General features: G+C 42.0%; 1 protein-coding gene across 1 annotated transcript in view; it reads left to right on the plus strand.

Annotated features, from left to right (window-relative positions):
• The window catches only part of LOC139464082 (triple functional domain protein-like), a 145,757-nt gene that overhangs the window by 46,630 nt on the left and 75,471 nt on the right, over nucleotides 1–23,656 (plus strand). Inside the window, exons 14-15 of the mRNA XM_071245636.1 lie at nucleotides 484–665; nucleotides 14,095–14,150. Of these exons, the coding sequence (XP_071101737.1) occupies nucleotides 484–665; nucleotides 14,095–14,150 (238 nt within the window). The remainder of the gene's footprint in view (nucleotides 1–483; nucleotides 666–14,094; nucleotides 14,151–23,656) is intronic.

The following is a 23,656-nucleotide window of genomic DNA, read 5'->3' on the forward strand; positions in this document are numbered from 1 at the left end:
TATAGTAGAGAGCAAGTGCTATAACAGCCATATCAGAATTGAACTTGGAGTAGAATAAGTATATACAGCAGTCCACAGTCGACATCCCAGCTTTGTAGGCCTGGAGACATTTCTTGCCAACACCTGTTACTTTTCACTTTCATATGTTACAATAGCTCTATTATTGTTGATGTTGCATGTGTGTAAAACTATATTTATTGTATTTTGTCTTTGATTTTATCATCATTCATCTGAAGAATTAATCGTGTAAAAAATTGTTCACTTTTTTATGCACATTTAATATATTATTATTTGAAATAAATCATATTCATATTATTCTTTTTGATTCAGACTTACACCTTTTCCTTTCTGTGTGCTTCTCAAAATAACTTTTCCACACCATTTTGTAAGTCACGTTTGATGTAAGCGTTGTGTTGTGTGTGTTGTGTTTGAAGATGTGTTGTTTCCCGCTTCCTGATACGTGTTGTAAACACACTATACAAGTTTTCGCTGCAGTTGACATCCTGGCTGGAGGAGTTGCAGCAGGAGCTCCAGAGCTCAGAGATCGCAGACTCCGTGGAAGGGGCGGAGCAACTTCTCGCCCAGTTCAACCAGCAAAGGGAGACAACCATTGAAGCTGCCTACAACACTGTCGGAGAGGGAGAGACTCTTGTCGAACACTTCAGGTAATGGACAAAATCAATCTTTTAACATTTCTCAAATTAAGTGTGTTGTTTGCCTGGAACAGTTTACCAATGTTTGATACTAAGTGAGTGAAAAACCCATTGCCCATCAAGTACCAGACACTTACTAATGTAGGTGTGGAGATCAATTCCACAGTTTCTGTCAGCTGTGTAACCTTTCTGTGGTGATGAAGTCATATGTCTGTCAACTGTGGCACCCTCTGTCTTGATGAACTTTTAGATCTGTTTACTGTTTTGTTTGTTTGTATGTTTGTTTGTTGTTTAGCGCTGCACTCAGCATTATTCCAGCTATATGACAGCAGTCTGTTAATAATCGAGTCTAGACCAGACAATCCAGTGATTGATATCATGAGCATCAATCCACGCCATTGGAATACCATGACATGCATCAACCAAGTCAGCAAGCCTGACCTCCTGGTCCTGTTAGTCGCCTCTTGCGACAAGCAAGGCAAGCATGGGTTTACTGCAGGCCTTTTGTGATGAACTTGTAGTTTTGTTTACTCTTCTGTGGTGATGAACTTGTAGTTTTGTTTACTCTTCTGTGGTGATGAACTTGTAGTTTTGTTTACTCTTCTGTGGTGATGAACTTGTAGTTTTGTTTACTCTTCTGTGGTGATGAACTTGTAGTTTTGTTTACTCTTCTGTGGTGAAGAACTTGTAGTTTTGTTTACTCTTCTGTGGTGATGATCTTGTAGTTTTGTTTAATCTTCTGTGGTGATGAACTTGTAGTTTTGTTTACTCCTCTGTGGTGATGAACTTGTAGTTTTGTTTACTCGTCTGTGGTGATGAACTTGTAATTTTGTTTACTCTTCTGTGGTGATGAACTTGTAGTTTTGTTTACTCTTCTGTGGTGAAGAACTTGTAGTTTTGTTTACTCGTCTGTGGTGATGAACTTGTAGTTTTGTTTACTCTTCTGTGGTGAAGAACTTGTTGTTTTGTTTACTCCTCTGTGGTGATGATCACTGTGATCCTGGCACAGTCAGGCTGGTTAGGCACATCATCAGCTCAGGGCCCTTGCCCCCTCTACACGCAGCCCAGACAGAGAATGGGACTTCTCCCAGGAAGCGCTGCCAAGTCAAACCCACCCAGAACTTTTCGGAGAATGTTAACTCTTTCAACACCGTAGGCCGTTATACCGGCCAAGAAGCATTGAGTCCCCAGACACTGTAGGCCGGTATACAGGCCAAGAAGCATTGAGTCCCCAGACACTGTAGGCCGGTATACCGGCCAAGCCGTAGTCACGTCAAAATAGTTTATATTTTTATGGACCTACCTGTAATATCATTCATTTATTAAATCTATCACATTTCACAATGTCTGAAATACGTATTCCATTTCAATTTATCTTTATTTATCGATAAATTAAAAAATTATTCACTATTTCCCGCGATTGAAAATAAAATTCTCGGACACAATTGTAGACAACAGGTCCACATCAAACATGTCAAAGAGCAAAATAAAGACGTTTTGAACAAATGTTTAAATATATTATACAAAGTAAAAAATAAAATCAACAAAAATATATCTAAAAGTAATCAAACTTACATCTTAGTTATTATTTCCATATTTTCGTGCGATCGCATGTAATGTAAGTCAAATGACATCTTAGCTTTCGTCGCCTTGAATTCTCGGTTCGGACACGATGTTTAATGCAAAAATATATGCATGAAAAATGTTTGTCACAGCTCGTAACCTAGCACGATACATTCACGAAGTTCTATATTTTTAATATATTATCGTGATTTCCTGCTTAAAACGTTCAGAATAACACGATTTAACAAAAATCTTTCGTCAACTTCTGAAATTTATCAAACACAAGCTTGGTATCACAGCTGTAATTTGATTGGCTGCCTTAGGTCAGTGCTCAAATTTGACCAATCAGCAAGAAAGCGTCATTAGAAACCAATTTTAATCCAATGAAATCTTTTGTTATAACTACGGAAAAAAAACAGGCGATGTTAGGAGTGTGTAGATGAAGGAATAAGCTTTCCAGCGATGTGTCATATGCCATTCTTCCACGAACGTGTTTTTCATACGAAGTCTCGAAAACGGGGGTATTTCTTCATATTACTTAGCGGACAGCTGCTGTTATGGGGAAATGGGTGATGACAGATACTATTTATAATTCTTTTTAAAATGATTTTCCAGTCACGTAAACAATGAAAATAAAACAGAAATAGGTAAGTGGATTTTATGAAATCTTATATTTGACGAAAATTGTCAAGTTTTCGCTTCCTTGGTCCTTAATCTGGATGTTAACTACGTGTTAGCTTACATTTTTTATTTACAACAAACTTAATTAAGTTGTAAATGCATTATTTTAAATAATGTGAAAAACATAACTTTCATATTTATAAACAAATCAGACCTTTCAAATGGTGTATAACATGTAGTGGCAAATATATTTTACAAGCAGATATTTTCTTTGATAAATGTTGACTTCATCTATCACACAAGAGTCTCTGGGAACTCGGTGTCCCAGCAGTAAACACTTCTGGTTGACTGGTGTTGAAAGAGTTAAGACTCCCCAACACTGCAGCCTTCTGCATTACCCAGATTGTCAGAAGGGCTGTATTCCTGGTAGCAAACCCAGGTACTCTCTTATGTCAGTCAACAGATTAGGAGGTACCAAACCTAAGGCACCAAGAACAATGGGGAGTCGGACAGCTTGGTACTTGGGATGCAAGCGTGACATTTCGAACGTGAGGTCTGCATATTTGCCATGTTTTTCCTCAATCTTGTCAATCACATTGGTGTCAAAAGGGACAGAAAATTCATTGATATAAATGATTTCATTGGATTTATCAAAATGGACAAAATCAGGTTTGTTGGCCTGGATACTTGAGAGGCTGTATACGGGCCTATTCCAGAGAATTTTTTATTTAACATTTTACATATTCTTTGTCGTACCATGGGTGGACCTCTGTGTCAAAACCACAAGCATGGCGAAGATGGTAATAAAATGATCGAGCCACTCCATCATGTCGCTTAAGATGCTGTGTTTGTGCCAAAGCTGGGCATCCACTGGCAATGTGTTGGACAGTCTCATTTAATTCATTACATAATCTACTTTTCATATTTACATTTTGATGCAAAATCACACATTGGTGGTTTCGAGTGGGAAGTGACTGGCCCTGAGCAGGAAACAGAAAACCTTCAGTTTCACTTTTCAGTCCAGACGACCTTATCCAAGCAAAGGACTCTGCAGGGTTGCTGACCTCAACACACTGCACATAAACTCAATGCAGTGGTCGTTCAGAAAGCCTCTCCTTAAAAAACTTTTTTTATTATTATTATTATTATTATTATTATTATTATTATTATTATTTTATGTTTTCATCAACTCGGAATAAATACCAGACTGGAATGGTTTATATGTTAACAAGACATGATTGATTTCCATGTCGTGGTCTTGTATTGATTACCTGTGTTGACTGATCAGCCAAATGGGGGGGGACGGTGGAGGAGAGGGAGACGGGTAGTCACCAACTCACTGCAGCTGTTGTAAGGAGGGAAGTCTCTTGCTTTTGTGCACATTTCATTAGTAGCCTGCCAGTATGAGTGATTCCATTTTGATTTGCCCAGTACTGGGACACTTGACTGGCTTAATTAAAAGTAAATAGTCTGGAATGAAATGAAGGTTTGTGTATTAATATACCAGTTGATGAGAACTTGATGAATATGGAAATGCTACCAGTGCATGGTGAGTGCAAGAGAGCAGCTCAATGAGAGATGTGACAGTGTTGACGTGTGTGGTATAATGCACCTTTCTAGCAGTGGACGGCGCCACTGCCGTGCTCAGTGCAGGGGCTGCGTGTAAAACCCTGGTGCACCTATTGAGACCGAGCTGCACAAATAACTGCCATTACACCCTCTGACTGACGGACAGAGCAGTCACTCAGGCAATTATTGGTTAATCAATTCTAGAAAATAACCATGTCAACAAGAAAAGTCAGAAATACACTGGTGGATTGTTCTTGTGATAGGCTGCCATTGTTCTGTCTGCTAGGTGCACTCAGGCTGTAATTCATCTGTAGATTAGACTATAATGGAAGTATTGGATTCACGTTTTTTAGTTTATTCAAATGAATATCAGGTCTGATATTTCAATATTTTACCTCCAGAACCTGAATGAAGGTTCCTATAATTGTACATGACAACTGATTTACCCTGAGGACTTTCCATTTTTCTCGGTCTGCATCTCTTTCTGATATTTGATGATGTTTATGTGTCAGGTGAGGAATGTTCTGTTGTCATCATTCACCAGCAGAAGGAATGTCTTGTTTACTGGAATAAGTTATTTGTCCAAGTTAAAAGCATTTGGAGAAAGTTCTTCCAGTAATTTTGAGTATTGGATGGACAGCTTTGTTTCACTGTGTATGGCCACACAAAATATGTCTGGTGTGATTTTGTTTGTTTGTTGTTTAACGCCGCACTCAGCAATATTCATGCTATATGACGGTGGTCTGTAAATAATCGAGTCTGGACCAGACAATCCAGTGATTGACATCATGTGCATCGATCCACGCAATTGGGATACTATGACATGCATCAACCAAGTCAGCGAACCTGACCACCCGATCCCAATAGTCGCCTCTTACGTTGTCCAATGAATCCTGTCATCCTCCTGTCTGACTAAAGGACCCATTTGAAGATAATGAGAGTCCAGTACAGGGGCAGATCTGTAAACAGGGTTATGCCAGCCTGTGAAGTGCTGGCAAATATAAGGTTTACTTGACAGTCAGGCGCAGTGAGACACACCTGCAGATAGGACAAGTGTTTTGTACACACAGCCTTATGTGGTTGTGTTTGTTGATGCTGCTCCCGTCAGATGGCAGATTTATGTGCATGTGCTGCACTGTCACTTTACAATGTGTACAATGCATAATAAATGAATATGCACTGGTATATTCAATGAATATTGCTTTCATAAATATCTGTTTGACATACAGGGAAATATGAACTGGTTGGTGTATAATTACCAGTGTTCTCTTTGAGTTGTGTGTAGTATTTCCAGGGACAAAGCTGTATAATTTGTGAGATGATGTCATAGGCCAACAGTAGTACAAGATGTTTTTGTGCAAGTGGTCCATATCTTTGGCAGCCAGCGTTGTGTGCTAGTATTGATGGGCACTACATTAGCAGGAATCTATGGTCAGTTAACCCTCACAGCCACTCTGTGATCTTCTTGCTGTGTCGGGAGGGTTCAGTTCCCTGACTCATGGTGCCTGTCATCCCCTCCCCTGGTGGATTGTCGTGCCTCTCGAAGGAAGGAGCAAGTGTATTCCAGTGTTGCTCAACACACTGCACTGGGAGTATAGGCTGGAACTCATCACACACAGAATACAAGTAGTTCCCCTCTTGGTGCCTTATACACTGTTCTCACTCCTCACATTGTCTCCTCACTCACTCACTCACTCACTCACTCACTCACTCACTCACTCACTCACTCACTCACTCACTCACTTGGTATGTTCCAACTTACACTCTGGCTAAACCTTCATGACTGGTCATGTGTAACATGTGGTGATGTTACATGTAACATGTGATGGTTACATGTAGTAATGTTACATGCAGCATTAAACAACAAACAAAACATGTAATGATGGTCACATGTAACACATGGTGATGGTTACGTATAACATGTGGTGATGTCACATGTAACTTGTAGTGCTGTTACATAAGCTTAACACGTAAGTGTTGATGGTTACATGTAACACATGGTGATGGTTACGTATAACATGTGGTGAGGGTTACATGAAACATGTAGTGATGTTACATTAGCTTAACATGTATGTGTTGATGGTTACATGTAACACATGGTGATGGTTACGTATAACATGTGGTGATGTCACATGTAACTTGTAGTGCTGTTACATTAGCTTAACATGTAAGTGTTGATGGTTACATGTAACACATGGTGATGGTTACGTATAACATGTGGTGATGCCACATGTAACTTGTAGTGCTGTTACATAAGCTTAACATGTAAGTGTTGATGGTTACATGTAACACATGGTGATGGTTACGTATAACATGTGGTGATGTCACATGTAACTTGTAGTGCTGTTTCATTAGCTTAACATGTAAGTGTTGATGGTTACATGTAACACATGGTGATGGTTACGTATAACATGTGGTGATGTCACATGTAACTTGTAGTGCTGTTACATTAGCTTAACATGTAAGTGTTGATGGTTACATGTAACTTGTGGTGATGGTTACGTATAACATGCGGTGATGTCACATGTAACTTGTAGTGCTGTTACATAAGCTTAACATGTAAGTGTTGATGGTTACATGTAACACATGGTGATGGTTACGTATAACATGTGGTGATGCCACATGTAACTTGTAGTGCTGTTACATAAGCTTAAAGGGGCACTGATCTAACGCAATTCCCCGGGACTGGTTGTTGCCTTTGTTATTGTTTTTCCCCAGTGAGTACCCGGATGTATAGCAGAAATCTAGACCAGTTCGCGACCTCTGCTGCGCCATTCGTAAGCGCATTAGTCACTTTTATGGGTAGTAATAAGGGCGTATGGTCACATTGATCAACAAAATGAAATACAGTTTTCGAGATAATATGGAAACTTAGGTATCTTTGTGGGTAGCAGCGGTAATGGTGACGAAGTTTGGATAAGTCACTTGCTTGGTAATTGTGCGATTTTCGTTAACACTGTTTTCACTTGCAACACAAAGTAAATATTTCACCTGAGCATTCCTTTTTTTATACTGTGTATATTTTTTTACTGTCAAAATGTGTAACAAATTTATTAAACGTCTAAATATATATATTCAGTTATTTTACAAAGTGACTGAAAAACATTTCCATCTGTATTATTATGATAACGAATTCCAAACATTTTGATGTTTAATGTCATCACCAAGAGACTGAAAATGATACGTTGAAAAGTACATTTCTATGTTGTTTGGCTTCTAATCCTACATAATAATCTGTTGTGATGTTTGTAGGCCCTTTTGATCGTCTTAATCAATCTGGACAGATTTTTTAGTCAAAATGACTGAAATATTTACACATTTTATAAATTGTCTGAAAGAATCACATTTTACAAATTGACGGTAATATATACACGCTTACAAAGGAAAAGACCTGTGAAAACAACGTCTATCGCGCATTGAAGAATTTCCCAACCAAGACGTAGAGAAACAAGAATGAATCGGTTCAAATGAAGGAAAACAAAATGCATATATCATAATTACAACCTACCAAATTTATGTGTATAAATTTTAGGCAGCTTCCTTGTCCGAGGAATTTATCCGTGAATATCCACACAAAGGAACAATATCCCACTCGTCTGCAGCTGTACAAAGAAACTTATTCGATGTCACGTGTCTCAGTAACAATCAAATATTTTAAAAGATATATATCGTTTCGGGATATCCCTTGTTCGTTTCTCAACTGATCACTTGGATTGTTTCAGGTGTTTTACATAAATGTCAAGTCTCAAGGGTCGGCTGAGAAAGCCCACGTGACAACTATGTTCATAACGTCCACGGTTCCTAAAAGTCCATTGAGTGAAGGATAACAATGATCAATCAATCAACGTATTATCAGTTAACCCTTTGACCAAAGTATGTTGTTTTCACATCGGCACTTCACGCCATGATATGAGTGTATTCCCTTTGTTGTAGTAAACCTAGACATGTAAACACTGACTCTTGACATATCCACTGTGCAAGATAACAGTGATAAATCAATCAACGTATTTTCTGTTAATCCTTTGATGACTAGGAACGATCCGTTGATTTACAAAAAAAATGTAAATCAACTGATCAGTCATCTCTTGCTGGGCTGCCACGTGCATATTACATAACACACATTTCACCTCACTTCAAACCTGGATTTAGATTGAATAATTACCCCAGACACAATAAATGCCAAATGGGAACCTTTGTCAGGTAATCTAAGTGGTGCTACCACTAATTGTACCCGTAATAAATTCATTAACTGAGCATCAAGTGAATGACGACAAATACACAAGTGTAGGGTTATACGAGACAACGTGGATGACAACAAGGGAGTAGTAATCGTATTATATCGACGCAAGCCGAAAACCGAAAATGCTTTCACTGCATGGATACTTTTTTTAGTATTAAACTATAACTGTCTGGGGTATTTCCAAATGACGACATCCGATGAGCTCCGCTGTTCTTTTTGTCTGTTTGTTTACGCTGAAGAAATTAATTAACATGCGCCCTTTGTCGAAATCTTTATAGATCACAGTTAACCAATCAGTGTTTATGCAAAAATGCGTAAAACAAATATTGCCTCCAGCCTCCCAAGTTTATTTAGCTGTCCTTGCAGACGGTAGCCCAGTCTCTGGTCACGCTCAGTTGCGCTGCGTATCATCCGGGTACTCACGGGGGAACAAACAATAACAAAAGCTACAACCAGTCCGGGGAATTGCTTTAGATCAGTGCCCCTTTAACATGTAAGTGTTGATGGTTACATGTAACACATGATGATGGTTACATATAACATGTGGTGATGTCACATGTAACTTGTAGTGCTGTTACATTAGCTTAACATGTAAGTGTTGATGGTTACATGTAACACATGATGATGGTTATGTATAACATGTGGTGATGTCACATGTAACTTGTAGTGCTGTTACATTAGCTTAACACGTAAGTGTTGATGGTTACATGTAACACATGATGATGGTTACGTATAACATGTGGTGATGTCACATGTAACTTGTAGTGCTGTTACATAAGCTTAACATGTAAGTGTTGATGGTTACATGTAACTTGTGGTGATGGTTACGTATAACATGTGGTGATGTCACATGTAACTTGTAGTGCTGTTACATTAGCTTAACATGTAAGTGTTGATGGTTACATTTTACACATGGTGATGGTTACGTATAACATGTGGTGATGTCACATGTAACTTGTAGTGCTGTTACATTAGCTTAACATGTAAGTGTTGATGGTTACATGTAACACATGGTGATGGTTACGTATAACATGTGGTGATTTCACATGTAACTTGTAGTGCTGTTACATTAGCTTAACATGTAAGTGTTGATGGTTACATGTAACACATGGTGATGGTTACGTATAACATGTGGTGATGTCACATGTAACTTGTAGTGCTGTTACATTAGCTTAACATGTAAGTGTTGATGGTTACATGTAACACATGGTGATGGTTACGTATAACATGTGGTGATGTCACATGTAACTTGTAGTGCTGTTACATTAGCTTAACATGTAAGTGTTGATGGTTACATGTAACACATGGTGATGGTTACGTATAACATGTGGTGATGTCACATGTAACTTGTAGTGCTGTTACATTAGCTTAACATGTAAGTGTTGATGGTTACATGTAACACATGGTGATGGTTACGTATAACATGTGGTGATGTCACATGTAACTTGTAGTGCTGTTACATAAGCTTAACATGTAAGTGTTGATGGTTACATGTAACACATGGTGATGGTTATGTATAACATGTGGTGATGTCACATGTAATTTGTAGTGCTGTTACATAAGCTTAACATGTAAGTGTTGATGGTTACATGTAACACATGGTGATGGTTACGTATAACATGTGGTGAGGGTTACATGAAACTTGTAGTGCTGTTACATTAGCTTAACATGTAAGTGTTGATGGTTACATGTAACTTGTGGTGATGAATATTATTGGGGGTCATGTCCTTGTGTCACTCTGAGGCTGGGAGAGGACCACAGCCAGACCTGCAGAGGCCAGGACAGAGGCCAGGATAGAGGCCGGGATACAGGCTACAGTGAGACAATACATACAAGCTTTTAGTGCAGGGGCTTTGGTCATTGGTGCTGGAATCAATGAAGATGCAAGTCGCTGTTTGACTGTTTAGGGGAGTTTGCAAAGATATTACATCTTTATGGTCGTTCTTGATGTGTGAGTCTTGGATTAAAGGTACAGGTGGTTAGAGCATTCAAGCTGTCATGATTTGAATGTGACCTTGTCACAGTTACAGCGCTCCCTACGCTTGAGTAGCAGTCAGGATCCAGACACCTGGAGCTATAAATGTAAAGCTTTTAGACGACACTCAGCCAACTTACTTCTTGATCACAAACTAATGGTTGACATTGGCATAAGAATGATTTGATTGATGTCTTTATTTGTCAAATCATGTCTATATAGAGGCGAAGACAGATGAGTGAATGGGGTGAAGGTACCCAGGAAATAGAGTCTTCTGTTGAAAGAGGTAGTTCCAGATCTCTGTACACATGTTGTGTGTATGAAGCTGACTACAGTGTGTAACCACTCCTACACTTAAGTGATCTACTTGTCTAAAACCCTACTATAACACGAGTTGGGGGGACTCGCTCCCACTCACGCATGCACGCATCGGTTGGGCAGTTTCTCCTGAGTATCTGGCTATGTTTGAGGTAGAATGGAAGGTAGATGAGGGAGTTGACTGATTGCCATTGTTCCTTATTGACCTGTGTTATAGTGAGGAGGGATGGTATGCCGTGTAACACACTATAACAGGTAACTCCGTTGAAGCATGTCTGAGATTTCCACCTGAATATCATTCTGTGTGGACAGTGTTCAAACAAGTGGCGTCTGTCCTCCGTGGCTGGGGAAACCATGTGATACTGTATGGACAGACAGCTGCCTCAATGGGATAAGGGATGAGTTGAACAGAAATGTTTTAATCTGGATTGTAAGGTCGCGTGTCACTGGTTTGTTGTTATCGTGGTAGCCGTGCCGTCTGTCCGAGCTGTGGAGGTTCTGCTGTCACTGGGAGCCCAATGAGGGGCAGCTCTGCAAGTTAATTAACTACTGGATCATTATCATGGACATGGAATAATTTGGATGGATTAGATTTGTCCAGTGAGTTGAGATGTGTTTTCCATTCGGCTTAAGTGTCGGTGAGCGTGGAATCAATACACAAACAACAAGACCATCAGAGCCTGACGGAAACATAGCTGTACATGGGTGGATACCTGGTTTGCAGTGGGACGTCCTGTGTTGAGAGAGACTGACATCATCACTCGTAGTTTACCTGTGTTGATGGAGACTGACATCGCCACTCGTAGTTTACCTGTGCTGAGGGAGGCTGACATCATCACTCGTAGTTTACCTGTGTTGAGGAAGACTGACATCGTCACATGTAGTTTACCTGTGTTGAAGAAGACTGACATCATCACGTGTTGTTTACCTGTGTTGAGGGAGACTGACATCGTCACGTGTTGTTTACCTGTGTTGAGGGAGACTGACATCGTCACTCGTAGTTTACCTGTGCTGAGGGAGGCTGACATCGTCACTTGTAGTTTACCTGTGTTGAGGGAGGCTGACATCGTCACTCGTAGTTTACCTGTGTTGAGGGAGGCTGACATCGTCACTTGTAGTTTACCTGTGTTGAGGGAGGCTGACATCGTTACTCGTAGTTTACCTGTGTTGAGGGAGGCTGACATCGCTACTCGTAGTTTACCTGTGTTGAGGGAGGCTGACATCGTCACTTGTAGTTTACCTGTGTTGAGGGACACTGACATCGTCACTTGTAGTTTACCTGTGTAGAGGGACACTGACATCGTCACTCGTAGTTTACCTGTGTTGAGGGAGGCTGACATCATCACTTGTAGTTTACCTGTGTTGAGGAAGACTAACATCGTCACATGTAGTTTACCTGTGTTGAAGAAGACTGACATCGTCACGTGTTGTTTACCTGTGTTGAGGGAGACTGACATCGTCACGTGTTGTTTACCTGTGTTGAGGGAGACTGACATCGTCACTCGTAGTTTACCTGTGTTGAGGCAGGCTTACATCGTCACTTGTAGTTTACCTGTGTAGAGGGAGGCTGACATCGTCACTTGTAGTTTACCTGTGTTGAGGGAGGCTGACATCGTCACTTGTAGTTTACCTGTGTTGAGGGTGGAAATTCATTAGTTAACGTGACCCAGTGAGTACCATGAGAACAGTGTCTTGGTTAACCCTTTCTGTTCTGTACATCACAGTCTCCCCTCTCCTATCTGAGACATTATCATGCAGACATCACCTGAAGCTTGCTTCAAACACAGACACAAATATTGCCTGCCTTGCACCTGATTGTGGGGCACCACTACAAAAGTGAAATGTAGTTAGGAAATTGTTACAGCATTCAGGTAGTGTTCCTTTAGTCCCTGTACGCATAGCTGTAGGGGGCCAGCATCGTGGGCGGGACAACAACAGGGTTACCTGTGGATGACAATTTGGTCATGTGTAGAAACCTGTTGGTGGGATGTATGGAAGGGATATTATTGGCAGCAACATAATAACTCTTGTCTTGTTGATATTTATTTGTAAACTGATGTGCCAAAATTGCCATGTCTTTCATAAGCAAGTACACATCCTTCATTAGGTGTGGATGTTGGGGAGGCTGGGGGTTGTGATGTCACCTGTGTCTCAACAGATGGGGACTTGTTGAGAAGGTCCCACTTTTCGCTGATGTCAAGAGGATTATTCCAATCAGTTCAACTTGACCCGTATTCATAACATTCCAGTGAATGCCACACATCCCCGTGTAAATAGACTTCTGGTATCATGTACTTTTTTAGGATACTTGTGAGGTGGTGATTCTTTCTTGGATAAACATCGTAACATTGATGTAAGCAAGTTGTAACCAAATTAAACCACTTGTTTGTCATCTGGGATAAGTGACAGTGAACATCGTACACAAAGGGTTGTAGAGTATCCAGGAAATACACCAGTAGAAATATTCCAGTTTGTGTATTGGAAGTGCCCAGTTTGATGACGCCATTGTGAATGTATATGAATACATGCAGTGTAAGCCAGTCCTAGCTGTGTCTGTGTTACACTGGTCAGATAGTGTGGTGCATCAGTAGAGAACTATAATCATCATCATCATCAGCTCCCCTGTGAGCATCGAGTGATCATTCAGTGGCATTATTGGAAGTGTGTTGATTTCCCTGAATACAACAACATTAATTAACAAGTCAGCAACTTCTCTGTGGTCTGCAATAGTCAGCTGGGCTGTATATTGGCTGTGGTACTGAACTTACCTCCATTGGGAAGGATGACTGTGAGAAATTAGTCTTAAATATCCAATACTCCTAATGGAAATTGTGATATTTTGTGAAATGTTAATGTGTTATATGTCCTTGACTTTATGGATAAGTACATGGATGGGACATGAGTTGATGATCTGGCCTCCCTGTGACATGTGACAGGAAGATGTTCTGGTACTTGTATGTGCTCTACAAGAAGTTCCTTATATACCTGCGTCGTCTGCGGGTGTTCGGACACAGAATGATGACGCTGCTGGTGAAGTTTGTGTGGATACTGGCGCTGCTCACCATTCAGCTCTTCATCATTTTTGTTATTTTCTTTGTACAAACTTGTAACAAGTTTTGCCGAGGATTGAATTATGGTCTTCTACTTTTCTACAGAGCTATACAGCTGGAGGATGAGCGCAACCAGAACACGGACCTGACCCACATCGAAGGTAAGCCTCTATGTCGTGTGTCTCCATACCGACTACACCTTGCAGTGATCCACAGGATTCACAGAATGTACCCTGAAGTGAAAAACAAGACATTCTGGCTACTTAATACAATCCAACAACTCTGAACCTATTGAAGTATGTAGTATATTTTATATCTCCACAAAACTTCCTCATAGGGGACTATATGTTATATCTCCACAATACCTCCTCATAGGGAACTATATGTTCTATCTCCACAATACCTCCTCATAGGGAGCTATGTGTTATATCTCCACAATACCTCCTCATAGGGGACTCTATGTTATATCCCCACAATACCTCATAGGGAACTATATATTATATCTCCACAATACCTCCTCATAGGGGACTCTATGTTATATCTCCACAATACCTCCTCATAGGGAACTATATGCTATATCTCCACAATACCTCCTCATAGGGGACTATATGTTATATCTCCACAATACCTCCTCATAAGTAACTATATGTTATATCTCCACAATACCTATGACAGTGACAGGTCAGTAAAATGAACGTGAGAAGTGCACTAGAGGTATGTCGCCAACATAGGTCAGTAAAATAAACGTGAGGTATGTCTGTGACAGGTCAATAAATGAATGTGAGGTATGTCAGTGACAAGTCAGTAAAATGAACGTGAGGTATGTCGCCAATATAGGTCAGTAAAATAAACGTGAGGTATGTCTGTGACAGGTCAATAAATGAACGTGAGGTATGTCGTTGACAGGTCAGTAAAATGAATGTGAGGTATGTCAGTGACAGGTCAGTAAAATGAACGTGAGGTATGTCGCCAATATAGGTCAGTAAAATGAACGTGAGGTATGTCGTTGACAGGTCAGTAAAATGAATGTGAGGTATGTCAGTGACAGGTCAGTAAAATGAACTTGAGGTATGTCGCCAATATAGGTCAGTAAAATGAACGTGAGGTATGTCGTTGACAGGTCAGTAAAATGAATGTGAGGTATGTCAGTGACAGGTCAGTAAAATGAACGTGAGGTATGTCGCCAATATAGGTCAGTAAAATGAACGTGAGGTATGTCGTTTACATGTCAGTAAAGTGAACATAATGGTTTGTCTGAGACATGGTTTGTTGTGTCACAGCTGTGTGATGTACATGTAGTTATTGCTCCTTGTCTGCCTCAGGGCACAAATTGATGCAATGAAATTGTCGGTTGATCTGGTATTAGTCAACTATCAGTTTAGCCTTAAAAACTAACAGCAATCACAGAGGGATGGCAGTAGTCGTCCTGCCTCGCCCCACGTTTGTCTGGCTGTAGTGTGTCAGGTGACCAAGGCATCTGTGTGCTTAGTGTTTCATAATTTTCAAAGTGGTTCTTGTAGTGTGTCTTGAGTGTCTTGTGTAGGTTGGTAACCAAGCGCAGTGACTGCAAGTTTGCTAATCTATAATATGCATTGTTGGAACTTCATTGAGATTGGGATTTGCCTTATACATGAATCAATCCTTACTGAATTCATTTATTGTTTTCCAAAAAAATAGAAAATTGATAGGATTAGGGATTTATATATTGTGAAATTGCCAGCAGTGCAGGCCTTGATATGGCCCTTTCAGACTAACCATGAACATCCTACCCGAGATAAAATGTCCCACCCTGTTCCATAAACATACCCCTTGCCTTTGGGATACCCCACCCTGTTCCATAAACATACCCCTGGCCTTTGGGGATATCTCACCCTGTTCCATAAACATACCCCTTGCCTTTGGGATACCCTACCCTGTTCCATAAACATACCCCTTGCCTTTGGGGATACCCTACCCTGTTCCATAAACATACCCCTTGCCTTTGGGATACCCCACCCTGTTCCATAAACATACCCCTGGCCTTTGGGGATATCTCACCCTGTTCCATAAACATACCCCTTGCCTTTGGGATACCCTACCCTGTTCCATAAACATACCCCTTGCCTTTGGGGATACCCTACCCTGTTCCATAAACATACCCCTTGCCTTTGGGATACCCCACCCTGTTCCATAAACATACCCCTTGCCTTTGGGGATACCCCACCCTGTTCCATAAACATACCCCTTGCCTTTGGGGATACCCCACCCTGTTCCATAAACATACCCCTGGCCTTTGGGATACCCCACCCTGTTCCATCAACATAACCCTGGCCTTTGGGATACCTTACCCTGTTCCATCAACATACCCCTTGCCTTTGGGGATACCCTACCCTGTTCCATCAACATACCCCTTGCCTTTGGGGATACCCTACCCTGTTCCATCAACATACCCCTGGCCTTTGGGGATACCCTACCCTGTTCCATAAACATACCCCTTGCCTTTGGGGATACCTCACCCTGTTCCATAAACATACCCCTTGCCTTTGGGGATACCCTACCCTGTTCCATCAACATACCCCTTGCCTTTGGGGATACCCTACCCTGTTCCATAAACATACCCCTGGCCTTTGGGGATACCTCACCCTGTTCCATAAACATACCCCTTGCCTTTGGGATACCCTACCCTGTTCCATAAACATACCCCTTGCCTTTGGGGATACCCTACCCTGTTCCATAAACATACCCCTTGCCTTTGGGATACCCCACCCTGTTCCATAAACATACCCCTTGCCTTTGGGGATACCCCACCCTGTTCCATAAACATACCCCTTGCCTTTGGGGATACCCTACCCTGTTCCATAAACATACCCCTTGCCTTTGGGGATATCTCACCCTGTTCCATAAACATACCCCTTGCCTTTGGGATACCCTACCCTGTTCCATAAACATACCCCTTGCCTTTGGGGATACCCTACCCTGTTCCATAAACATACCCCTTGCCTTTGGGATACCCTACCCTGTTCCATAAACATACCCCTTGCCTTTGGGGATACCCTACCCTGTTCCATAAACATACCCCTTGCCTTTGGGGATATCTCACCCTGTTCCATAAACATACCCCTTGCCTTTGGGATACCCTACCCTGTTCCATAAACATACCCCTTGCCTTTGGGGATACCCTACCCTGTTCCATAAACATACCCCTGGCCTTTGGGGATATCTCACCCTGTTCCATAAACATACCCCTTGCCTTTGGGATACCCTACCCTGTTCCATAAACATACCCCTTGCCTTTGGGGATACCCTACCCTGTTCCATAAACATACCCCTTGCCTTTGGGATACCCTACCCTGTTCCATAAACATACCCCTTGCCTTTGGGATACCCCACCCTGTTCCATAAACATACCCCTTGCCTTTGGGGATACCCCACCCTGTTCCATCAACATAACCCTGGCCTTTGGGATACCTTACCCTGTTCCATCAACATAACCCTGGCCTTTGGGATACCTTACCCTGTTCCATCAACATACCCCTTGCCTTTGGGGATACCCTACCCTGTTCCATCAACATACCCCTTGCCTTTGGGGATACCCTACCCTGTTCCATCAACATACCCCTTGCCTTTGGGGATACCCTACCCTGTTCCATCAACATACCCCTTGCCTTTGGGGATACCCCACCCTGTTCCATAAACATACCCCTTGCCTTTGGGATACCCTACCCTGTTCCATAAACATAACCCTGGCCTTTGGGATACCCCACCCTGTTCCATAAACATACCCATGGCTTTTGGGATACCCCACCCTGTTCCATAAACATACCACTGGCCTTTGGGGATACCCTACCCTGTTCCATAAACATACCCCTTGCCTTTGGGGATACCCTACCCTATGGGGATACCAGGTTAGAAATTGGTCCCCAGCAGCAAGTGCTGGTCATAGGTCAGGTGGTTAGGCTCAGTGACTTGGTTGCTTGTGTATCAACATGCCCTGATGGCTTGAATCTGCTTATCAAATCAATCACTGAATTGTCTGGTCCAGTTTTGATTCTTTGTGCCTAAATATCCCTCCTTTAAATAAACATCTGTCTACATATCCCACGCTTCACATAAACAAACACCTGTATGCCCCACCCTTCACATAAACAAACACCTGTATGTCCCACCCTTCACATTAACAAACACCTGTATGTCCCACCCTTCACATGAACAAACACCTGTATGTCCCACCCTTCACATTAACAAGCACCTGTATGTCCCACCCTTCACATAAACAAACACCTGTATGTCCCACCCTTCACATAAACAAACACCTGTATGTCCCACCCTTCACATTAACAAACACCTGTATGTCCCACCCTTCACATGATCAAACACCTGTATGTCCCACCCTTCACATAAACAAACACCTGTATGTCCCACCCTTCACATAAACAAACACCTGTATGTCCCACCCTTCACATGAACAAACACCTGTATGTCCCACCCTTCACATCAAGTTAACCCAACTGCCTGAAATTGACGAGATCCGTGTGAGGGTCTCTATGACAACCCTGCACCTGGCTGTGCCATCTGTAGGGGTGCATTTATTACTGCCTTATCATGTTATATGACAAGAAAACCTGTAGAGAGATAGCAGGTTAGAGAGATAGCAGGTTAGAGCGACCCATGCATGAAAATGTGTACCGTCATGGATGATGGCTTCATGGAATGTGCAGCGTTCAGTGGAGAAAGTGGAAAAATATTGATCATTGTGGATGGGTCTGTTAATGGTTGTTTGATAGGCCCATCCAAGATGTTACCAACCAATGTATCACTTGACTCCAGCCCTAATTGACTTCATTAACTGCTATTAGTACTCATTTGCATCAACTTCAATGTCCATTGTGTAAGCAGTCTAGCTTCCCCTCATTTGGTTGACTTTAACATACAACCACACCTGCATACAACCTCACCTGCATACAACCTCACCTGCATACAACCACACCTGCATACAACCACACCTGCATACAACCACACCTGCATACAACCACACCAGCATACAACCACACCTGCATACAAGCACACCTGCATACAAGCACACCTGCATACAACCACACCTGCATACAAGCACACCTGCATACAACCACACCTGCATACAACCACACCTGCATACAACCACACCTGCATATAATATCACAGCAGTAGCTTCAGGACTTCAGTCATAGTGGTTCCTGTACAACCATGTGTCACTGTTACTTCAGTCATGGTGGTTCCTGTACAGCAATGTGTCACTGTTACTTCAGTCAGTGGTTCCTGTACAACCATGTGTCACTGTTACTTCAGTCAGTGGTTCCTGTACAACCATGTGTCACTGTTACTTCAGTCATGGTGGTTCCTGTACAACCATGTGTCACTGTTACTTCAGTCAGTGGTTCCTGTACAACCATGTGTCACTGTTACTTCAGTCAGTGGTTCCTGTACAACCATGTGTCACTGTTACTTCAGTCAGTGGTTCCTGTACAACCATGTGTCACTGTTACTTCAGTCAGTGGTTCCTGTACAACCATGTGTCACTGTTACTTCAGTCAGTGGTTCCTGTACAACCATGTGTCACTGTTACTTCAGTCATAGTGGTTCCTGTACAACCATGTGTCACTGTTACTTCAGTCATGGTGGTTCCTGTACAACCATGTGTCACTGTTACTTCAGTCATGGTGGTTCCTGTACAACAATGTGTCACTGTTACTTCAGTCATAGTGGTTCCTGTACAACCATGTGTCACTGTTACTTCAGTCAGTGGTTCCTGTACAACCATGTGTCACTGTTACTTCAGTCAGTGGTTCCTGTACAACAATGTGTCACTGTTACTTCTGTCATAGTGGTTCCTGTACAACCATGTGTCACTGTTATTTCATCAACTACAGAGGCAGCCATGTCTTGCTTCATTATTCATCATGCTCGGAGGATTATGTGAAGCTTCAATCACAGATGGAGAGACTAAAGCCCCTTATTACCCACGTGGTGAAGAAACAGGTGGTAAGATACTAAATCCGTACGTCACACGTGTGTCGTACAAGGTTGACCTTGTTTTATTCGTTTTGATTGGATAACCGTGACCTCTGTCACACCGGGACTACTTTTTTCATTAAAAAAAAATCGCGAGACGTCATTCATTTTGCGATTACAAGGCAGAACTGAAGAAATTCATGAGAACGAGAGATATTTACAAACACCTTATTAAACCAAACAAGATAGTCACACGCATCAAATTCGGTTTGCATTCTATATAAGTTATGCATAGAGCTTCTACAGACATATAATCGAGCTAGATCTATAAATCGATTTACAATGTACGACTGCCGATCGAGCGCGTCCCTTGAGCGTGACGCACCCGACCACTTTCGCAACTTTCAATTTGATTTAACGTAAAAGGATAAGCGTGGTGAAATGAAGTCTGTTTAAACTATCTGGACAGATATCGAGACTTACTTGGGATGATCCGGTTGTGCCTTCGGTGTCCCCTTTGAAGCGTATTTTGTGGCGCTGTTTCGGGAGGTGTTGTTCATGGATGAACGAACACGACAGCACGACCAGATCACTTAAAGTTCACAGTTCCGATACAAATCATTCGAAAACTCCGTGGAAGTGTGCCTGACTTCTGATTTTGTGGCCCCAAACATCCCAATGTGAACAATAACATTCCCTATCTCTAGCGTAAAACGCTGTGAGTGGATCGCGGTTGTCTTTTCTTATTCCGGTGGCGACCTTGCCCTTCGATTGTTCGAAGCTGTCACTGACATGCAAGCAGATTTGAGTTTGTTGATTTTCACGTCTTCAGTACATAGGGTGGTACAGTTAACATGAATGTCTTTGGCGAACAGTCTGATTTCCCTCTTCCAAAATGGAACGGGCATGATATAAATTCAGCTGATAGATCAAGGAAACCGAACCATTTTGATTGCACAGACGGGACCCCGGCAGTTTGACCGACTGTTGGTCCGATATTCAAAACGCGGCGCTAATGTGACATTTCAAATTTTCTTATCGGTGTCCTGCGTACTAACAAAATGGCGCTTGAATTACCATAAGTTGAAGACTTTCTTCCAAAAGGATCTTGAGCGTCGGTGCTGGTTTGTTTGCAAACAGAACAGCAGGCGCGTGTTGTAAATGCGTATGCATAAACATGTCAACAATGCCCATATTTGGTCATATATCAATATTAATGCGCAACCAGATTTTGCAACCGGTTTCAGTTTGGTCTGTCAACGAACGAAAGTTGTTATGTATTTACACTTAAATATATATTTAACGTGGGTAATAAATAAAATACCACACTCATTCTCGTTAGATACCATTTTTACGAAACGTGTGGACTCTCTATGGTATCTGACCTTGCTTTCGCTCGGTCAGATACCATAGAAAGTCCACTCGTTTCGTAAAAATGGTATCTAACGAGAATGAGTGTAGTATTCTCTATTTAGTATACATGAACTGGTGTGATATTCTGGCTGTTGTGTAACAGGGCCGGCCTACTTGATGAATAAAACATCACAAACACAACTCCTTAGCCATAATAGATGTGATTAAAATCCAACTATAAGTTTTCAAATCCTTTAATTTCAAACAACTGCATATGCATTCAGAATAACTGAGTGTAACACTGCCCGCCTGCATCCGCGCAGCTTCCCACTAAGTCCAAATATTGAAGCTTCTGTTATTTACAGACAGTGGAATGTGTTTAATCCAATATTTGGTTGTGACTCTTTGTCACACATGTCATCTATTTTGTGAGCTTTGTATGAGTTTAGAATGGATTGTGTAATGTTTGTACTGGGAGGTTTGACTTGGATAGAGTATTTTTGTAGATGCAACATTGGCAAAGCCTGCCTCTATTGTCAGCCTGCCTAAAACACATGCCTTGATATACAGGCAGATACAACACTGGTGCAGTGGGTCAAAGAAGTGGTTTTAGGGTTCAGTGTGTTTATTTTGACCTTGACCCTATTATGTTTTCAGGACAAGGTTATTGTTTTTAATTGTGGCTTGGCTGTTTACCCTGATGTTATAGGGCTTTGGTGTTTCTGTTCCAACCCCAAAATAGATTGCCAACCACTGTGTCAAGTTATCATTAACTTCTGTGTGAATACTCATTCACTCACTCATTGTGAGCTGGTGGTTGTCAAGTTATAGAGGACATCCAGTTTACCCTAGCAGCTGATGCTGGCACTTGATGGTTGACTTGGAAACATCAGGAGAAAGTGGAGCATCAGCAGCAGAGCATCACTTTACCTCGATCTGCCCACTTGTCACCATGAGCAGCATGAGATCCGTGCAGATAGACTGACATTTAGTCCCAGAAGTAAAGTTTTCTTATTTAAAAATATGTGTCTGCAAAACAAAATATTAAAATGTTTAATATCAGCTGAGGCAATCTAGACTTGCCAAATCTATGAGTTTACATATGTTGTACTGCCAATATGGGTTTGCGTTGTGTTGTACTGCCAGTGTAGGCCTGTGTTTTACTGCCAATGTAGGCCTGTGTTGTACTGCCAATGTAGGCCTGTGTTGTACTGCCAATGTAGGCCTGTGTTGTACTGCCAATGTAGACCTGTGTTGTACTGCCAATGTAGGCCTGTGTTGTACTGCCAATGTAGGCCTGTGTTGTACTGCCAGTGTAGGCCTGTGTTGTACTGCCAGTGTAGGCCTGTGTTGTACTGCCAATGTAGACCTGTGTTGTACTGCCAATGTAGACCTGTGTTGTACTGCCAATGTAGGCCTGTGTTGTACTGCCAATGTAGACCTGTGTTGTACTGGCAGTGTAGGCCTGTGTTGTACTGCCAATGTAGGCCTGTGTTGTACTGCCAATGTAGGCCTGTGTTGTACTGCCAATGTAGGCCTGTGTTGTACTGCCAATGTAGGCCTGTGTTGTACTGCCAATGTAGGCCTGTGTTGTACTGCCAATGTAGGCCTGTGTTGTACTGCCAATGTAGGCCTGTGTTGTACTGCCAATGTAGGCCTGTGTTGTACTGCCAATGTAGGCCTGTGTTGTACTGCCAATGTAGGCCTGTGTTGTACTGCCAATGTAGGCCTGTGTTGTACTGCCAATGTAGGCCTGTGTTGTACTGCCAATGTAGGCCTGTGTTGTACTGCCAATGTAGACCTGTGTTGTACTGCCAATGTAGACCTGTGTTGTACTGCCAATGTAGACCTGTGTTGTACTGCCAATGTAGGCCTGTGTTGTACTGCCAATGTAGACCTGTGTTGTACTGCCAATGTAGACCTGTGTTGTACTGCCAATGTAGACCTGTGTTGTACTGCCAATGTAGACCTGTGTTGTACTGCCAATGTAGGCCTGTGTTGTACTGCCAATGTAGACCTGTGTTGTACTGCCAATGTAGACCTGTGTTGTACTGCCAATGTAGACCTGTGTTGTACTGCCAATGTAGACCTGTGTTGTACTGCCAATGTAGGCCTGTGTTGTACTTCCAATGTAGACCTGTGTTGTACTGCCAATGTAGACCTGTGTTGTACTGCCAATGTAGGCCTGTGTTGTACTGCCAATGTAGGCCTGTGTTGTACTGCCAATGTAGACCTGTGTTGTACTGCCAATGTAGGCCTGTGTTGTACTGCCAATGTAGGCCTGTGTTGTACTGCCAATGTAGGCCTGTGTTGTACTTCCAATGTAGACCTGTGTTGTACTGCCAAT

Source organism: Haliotis cracherodii, unplaced genomic scaffold, assembly GCF_022045235.1.
Source record: "Haliotis cracherodii isolate W230 unplaced genomic scaffold, xgHalCrac1.p SCAF_16, whole genome shotgun sequence".
Taxonomy (NCBI): Eukaryota; Metazoa; Mollusca; class Gastropoda; order Lepetellida; family Haliotidae; genus Haliotis; species Haliotis cracherodii.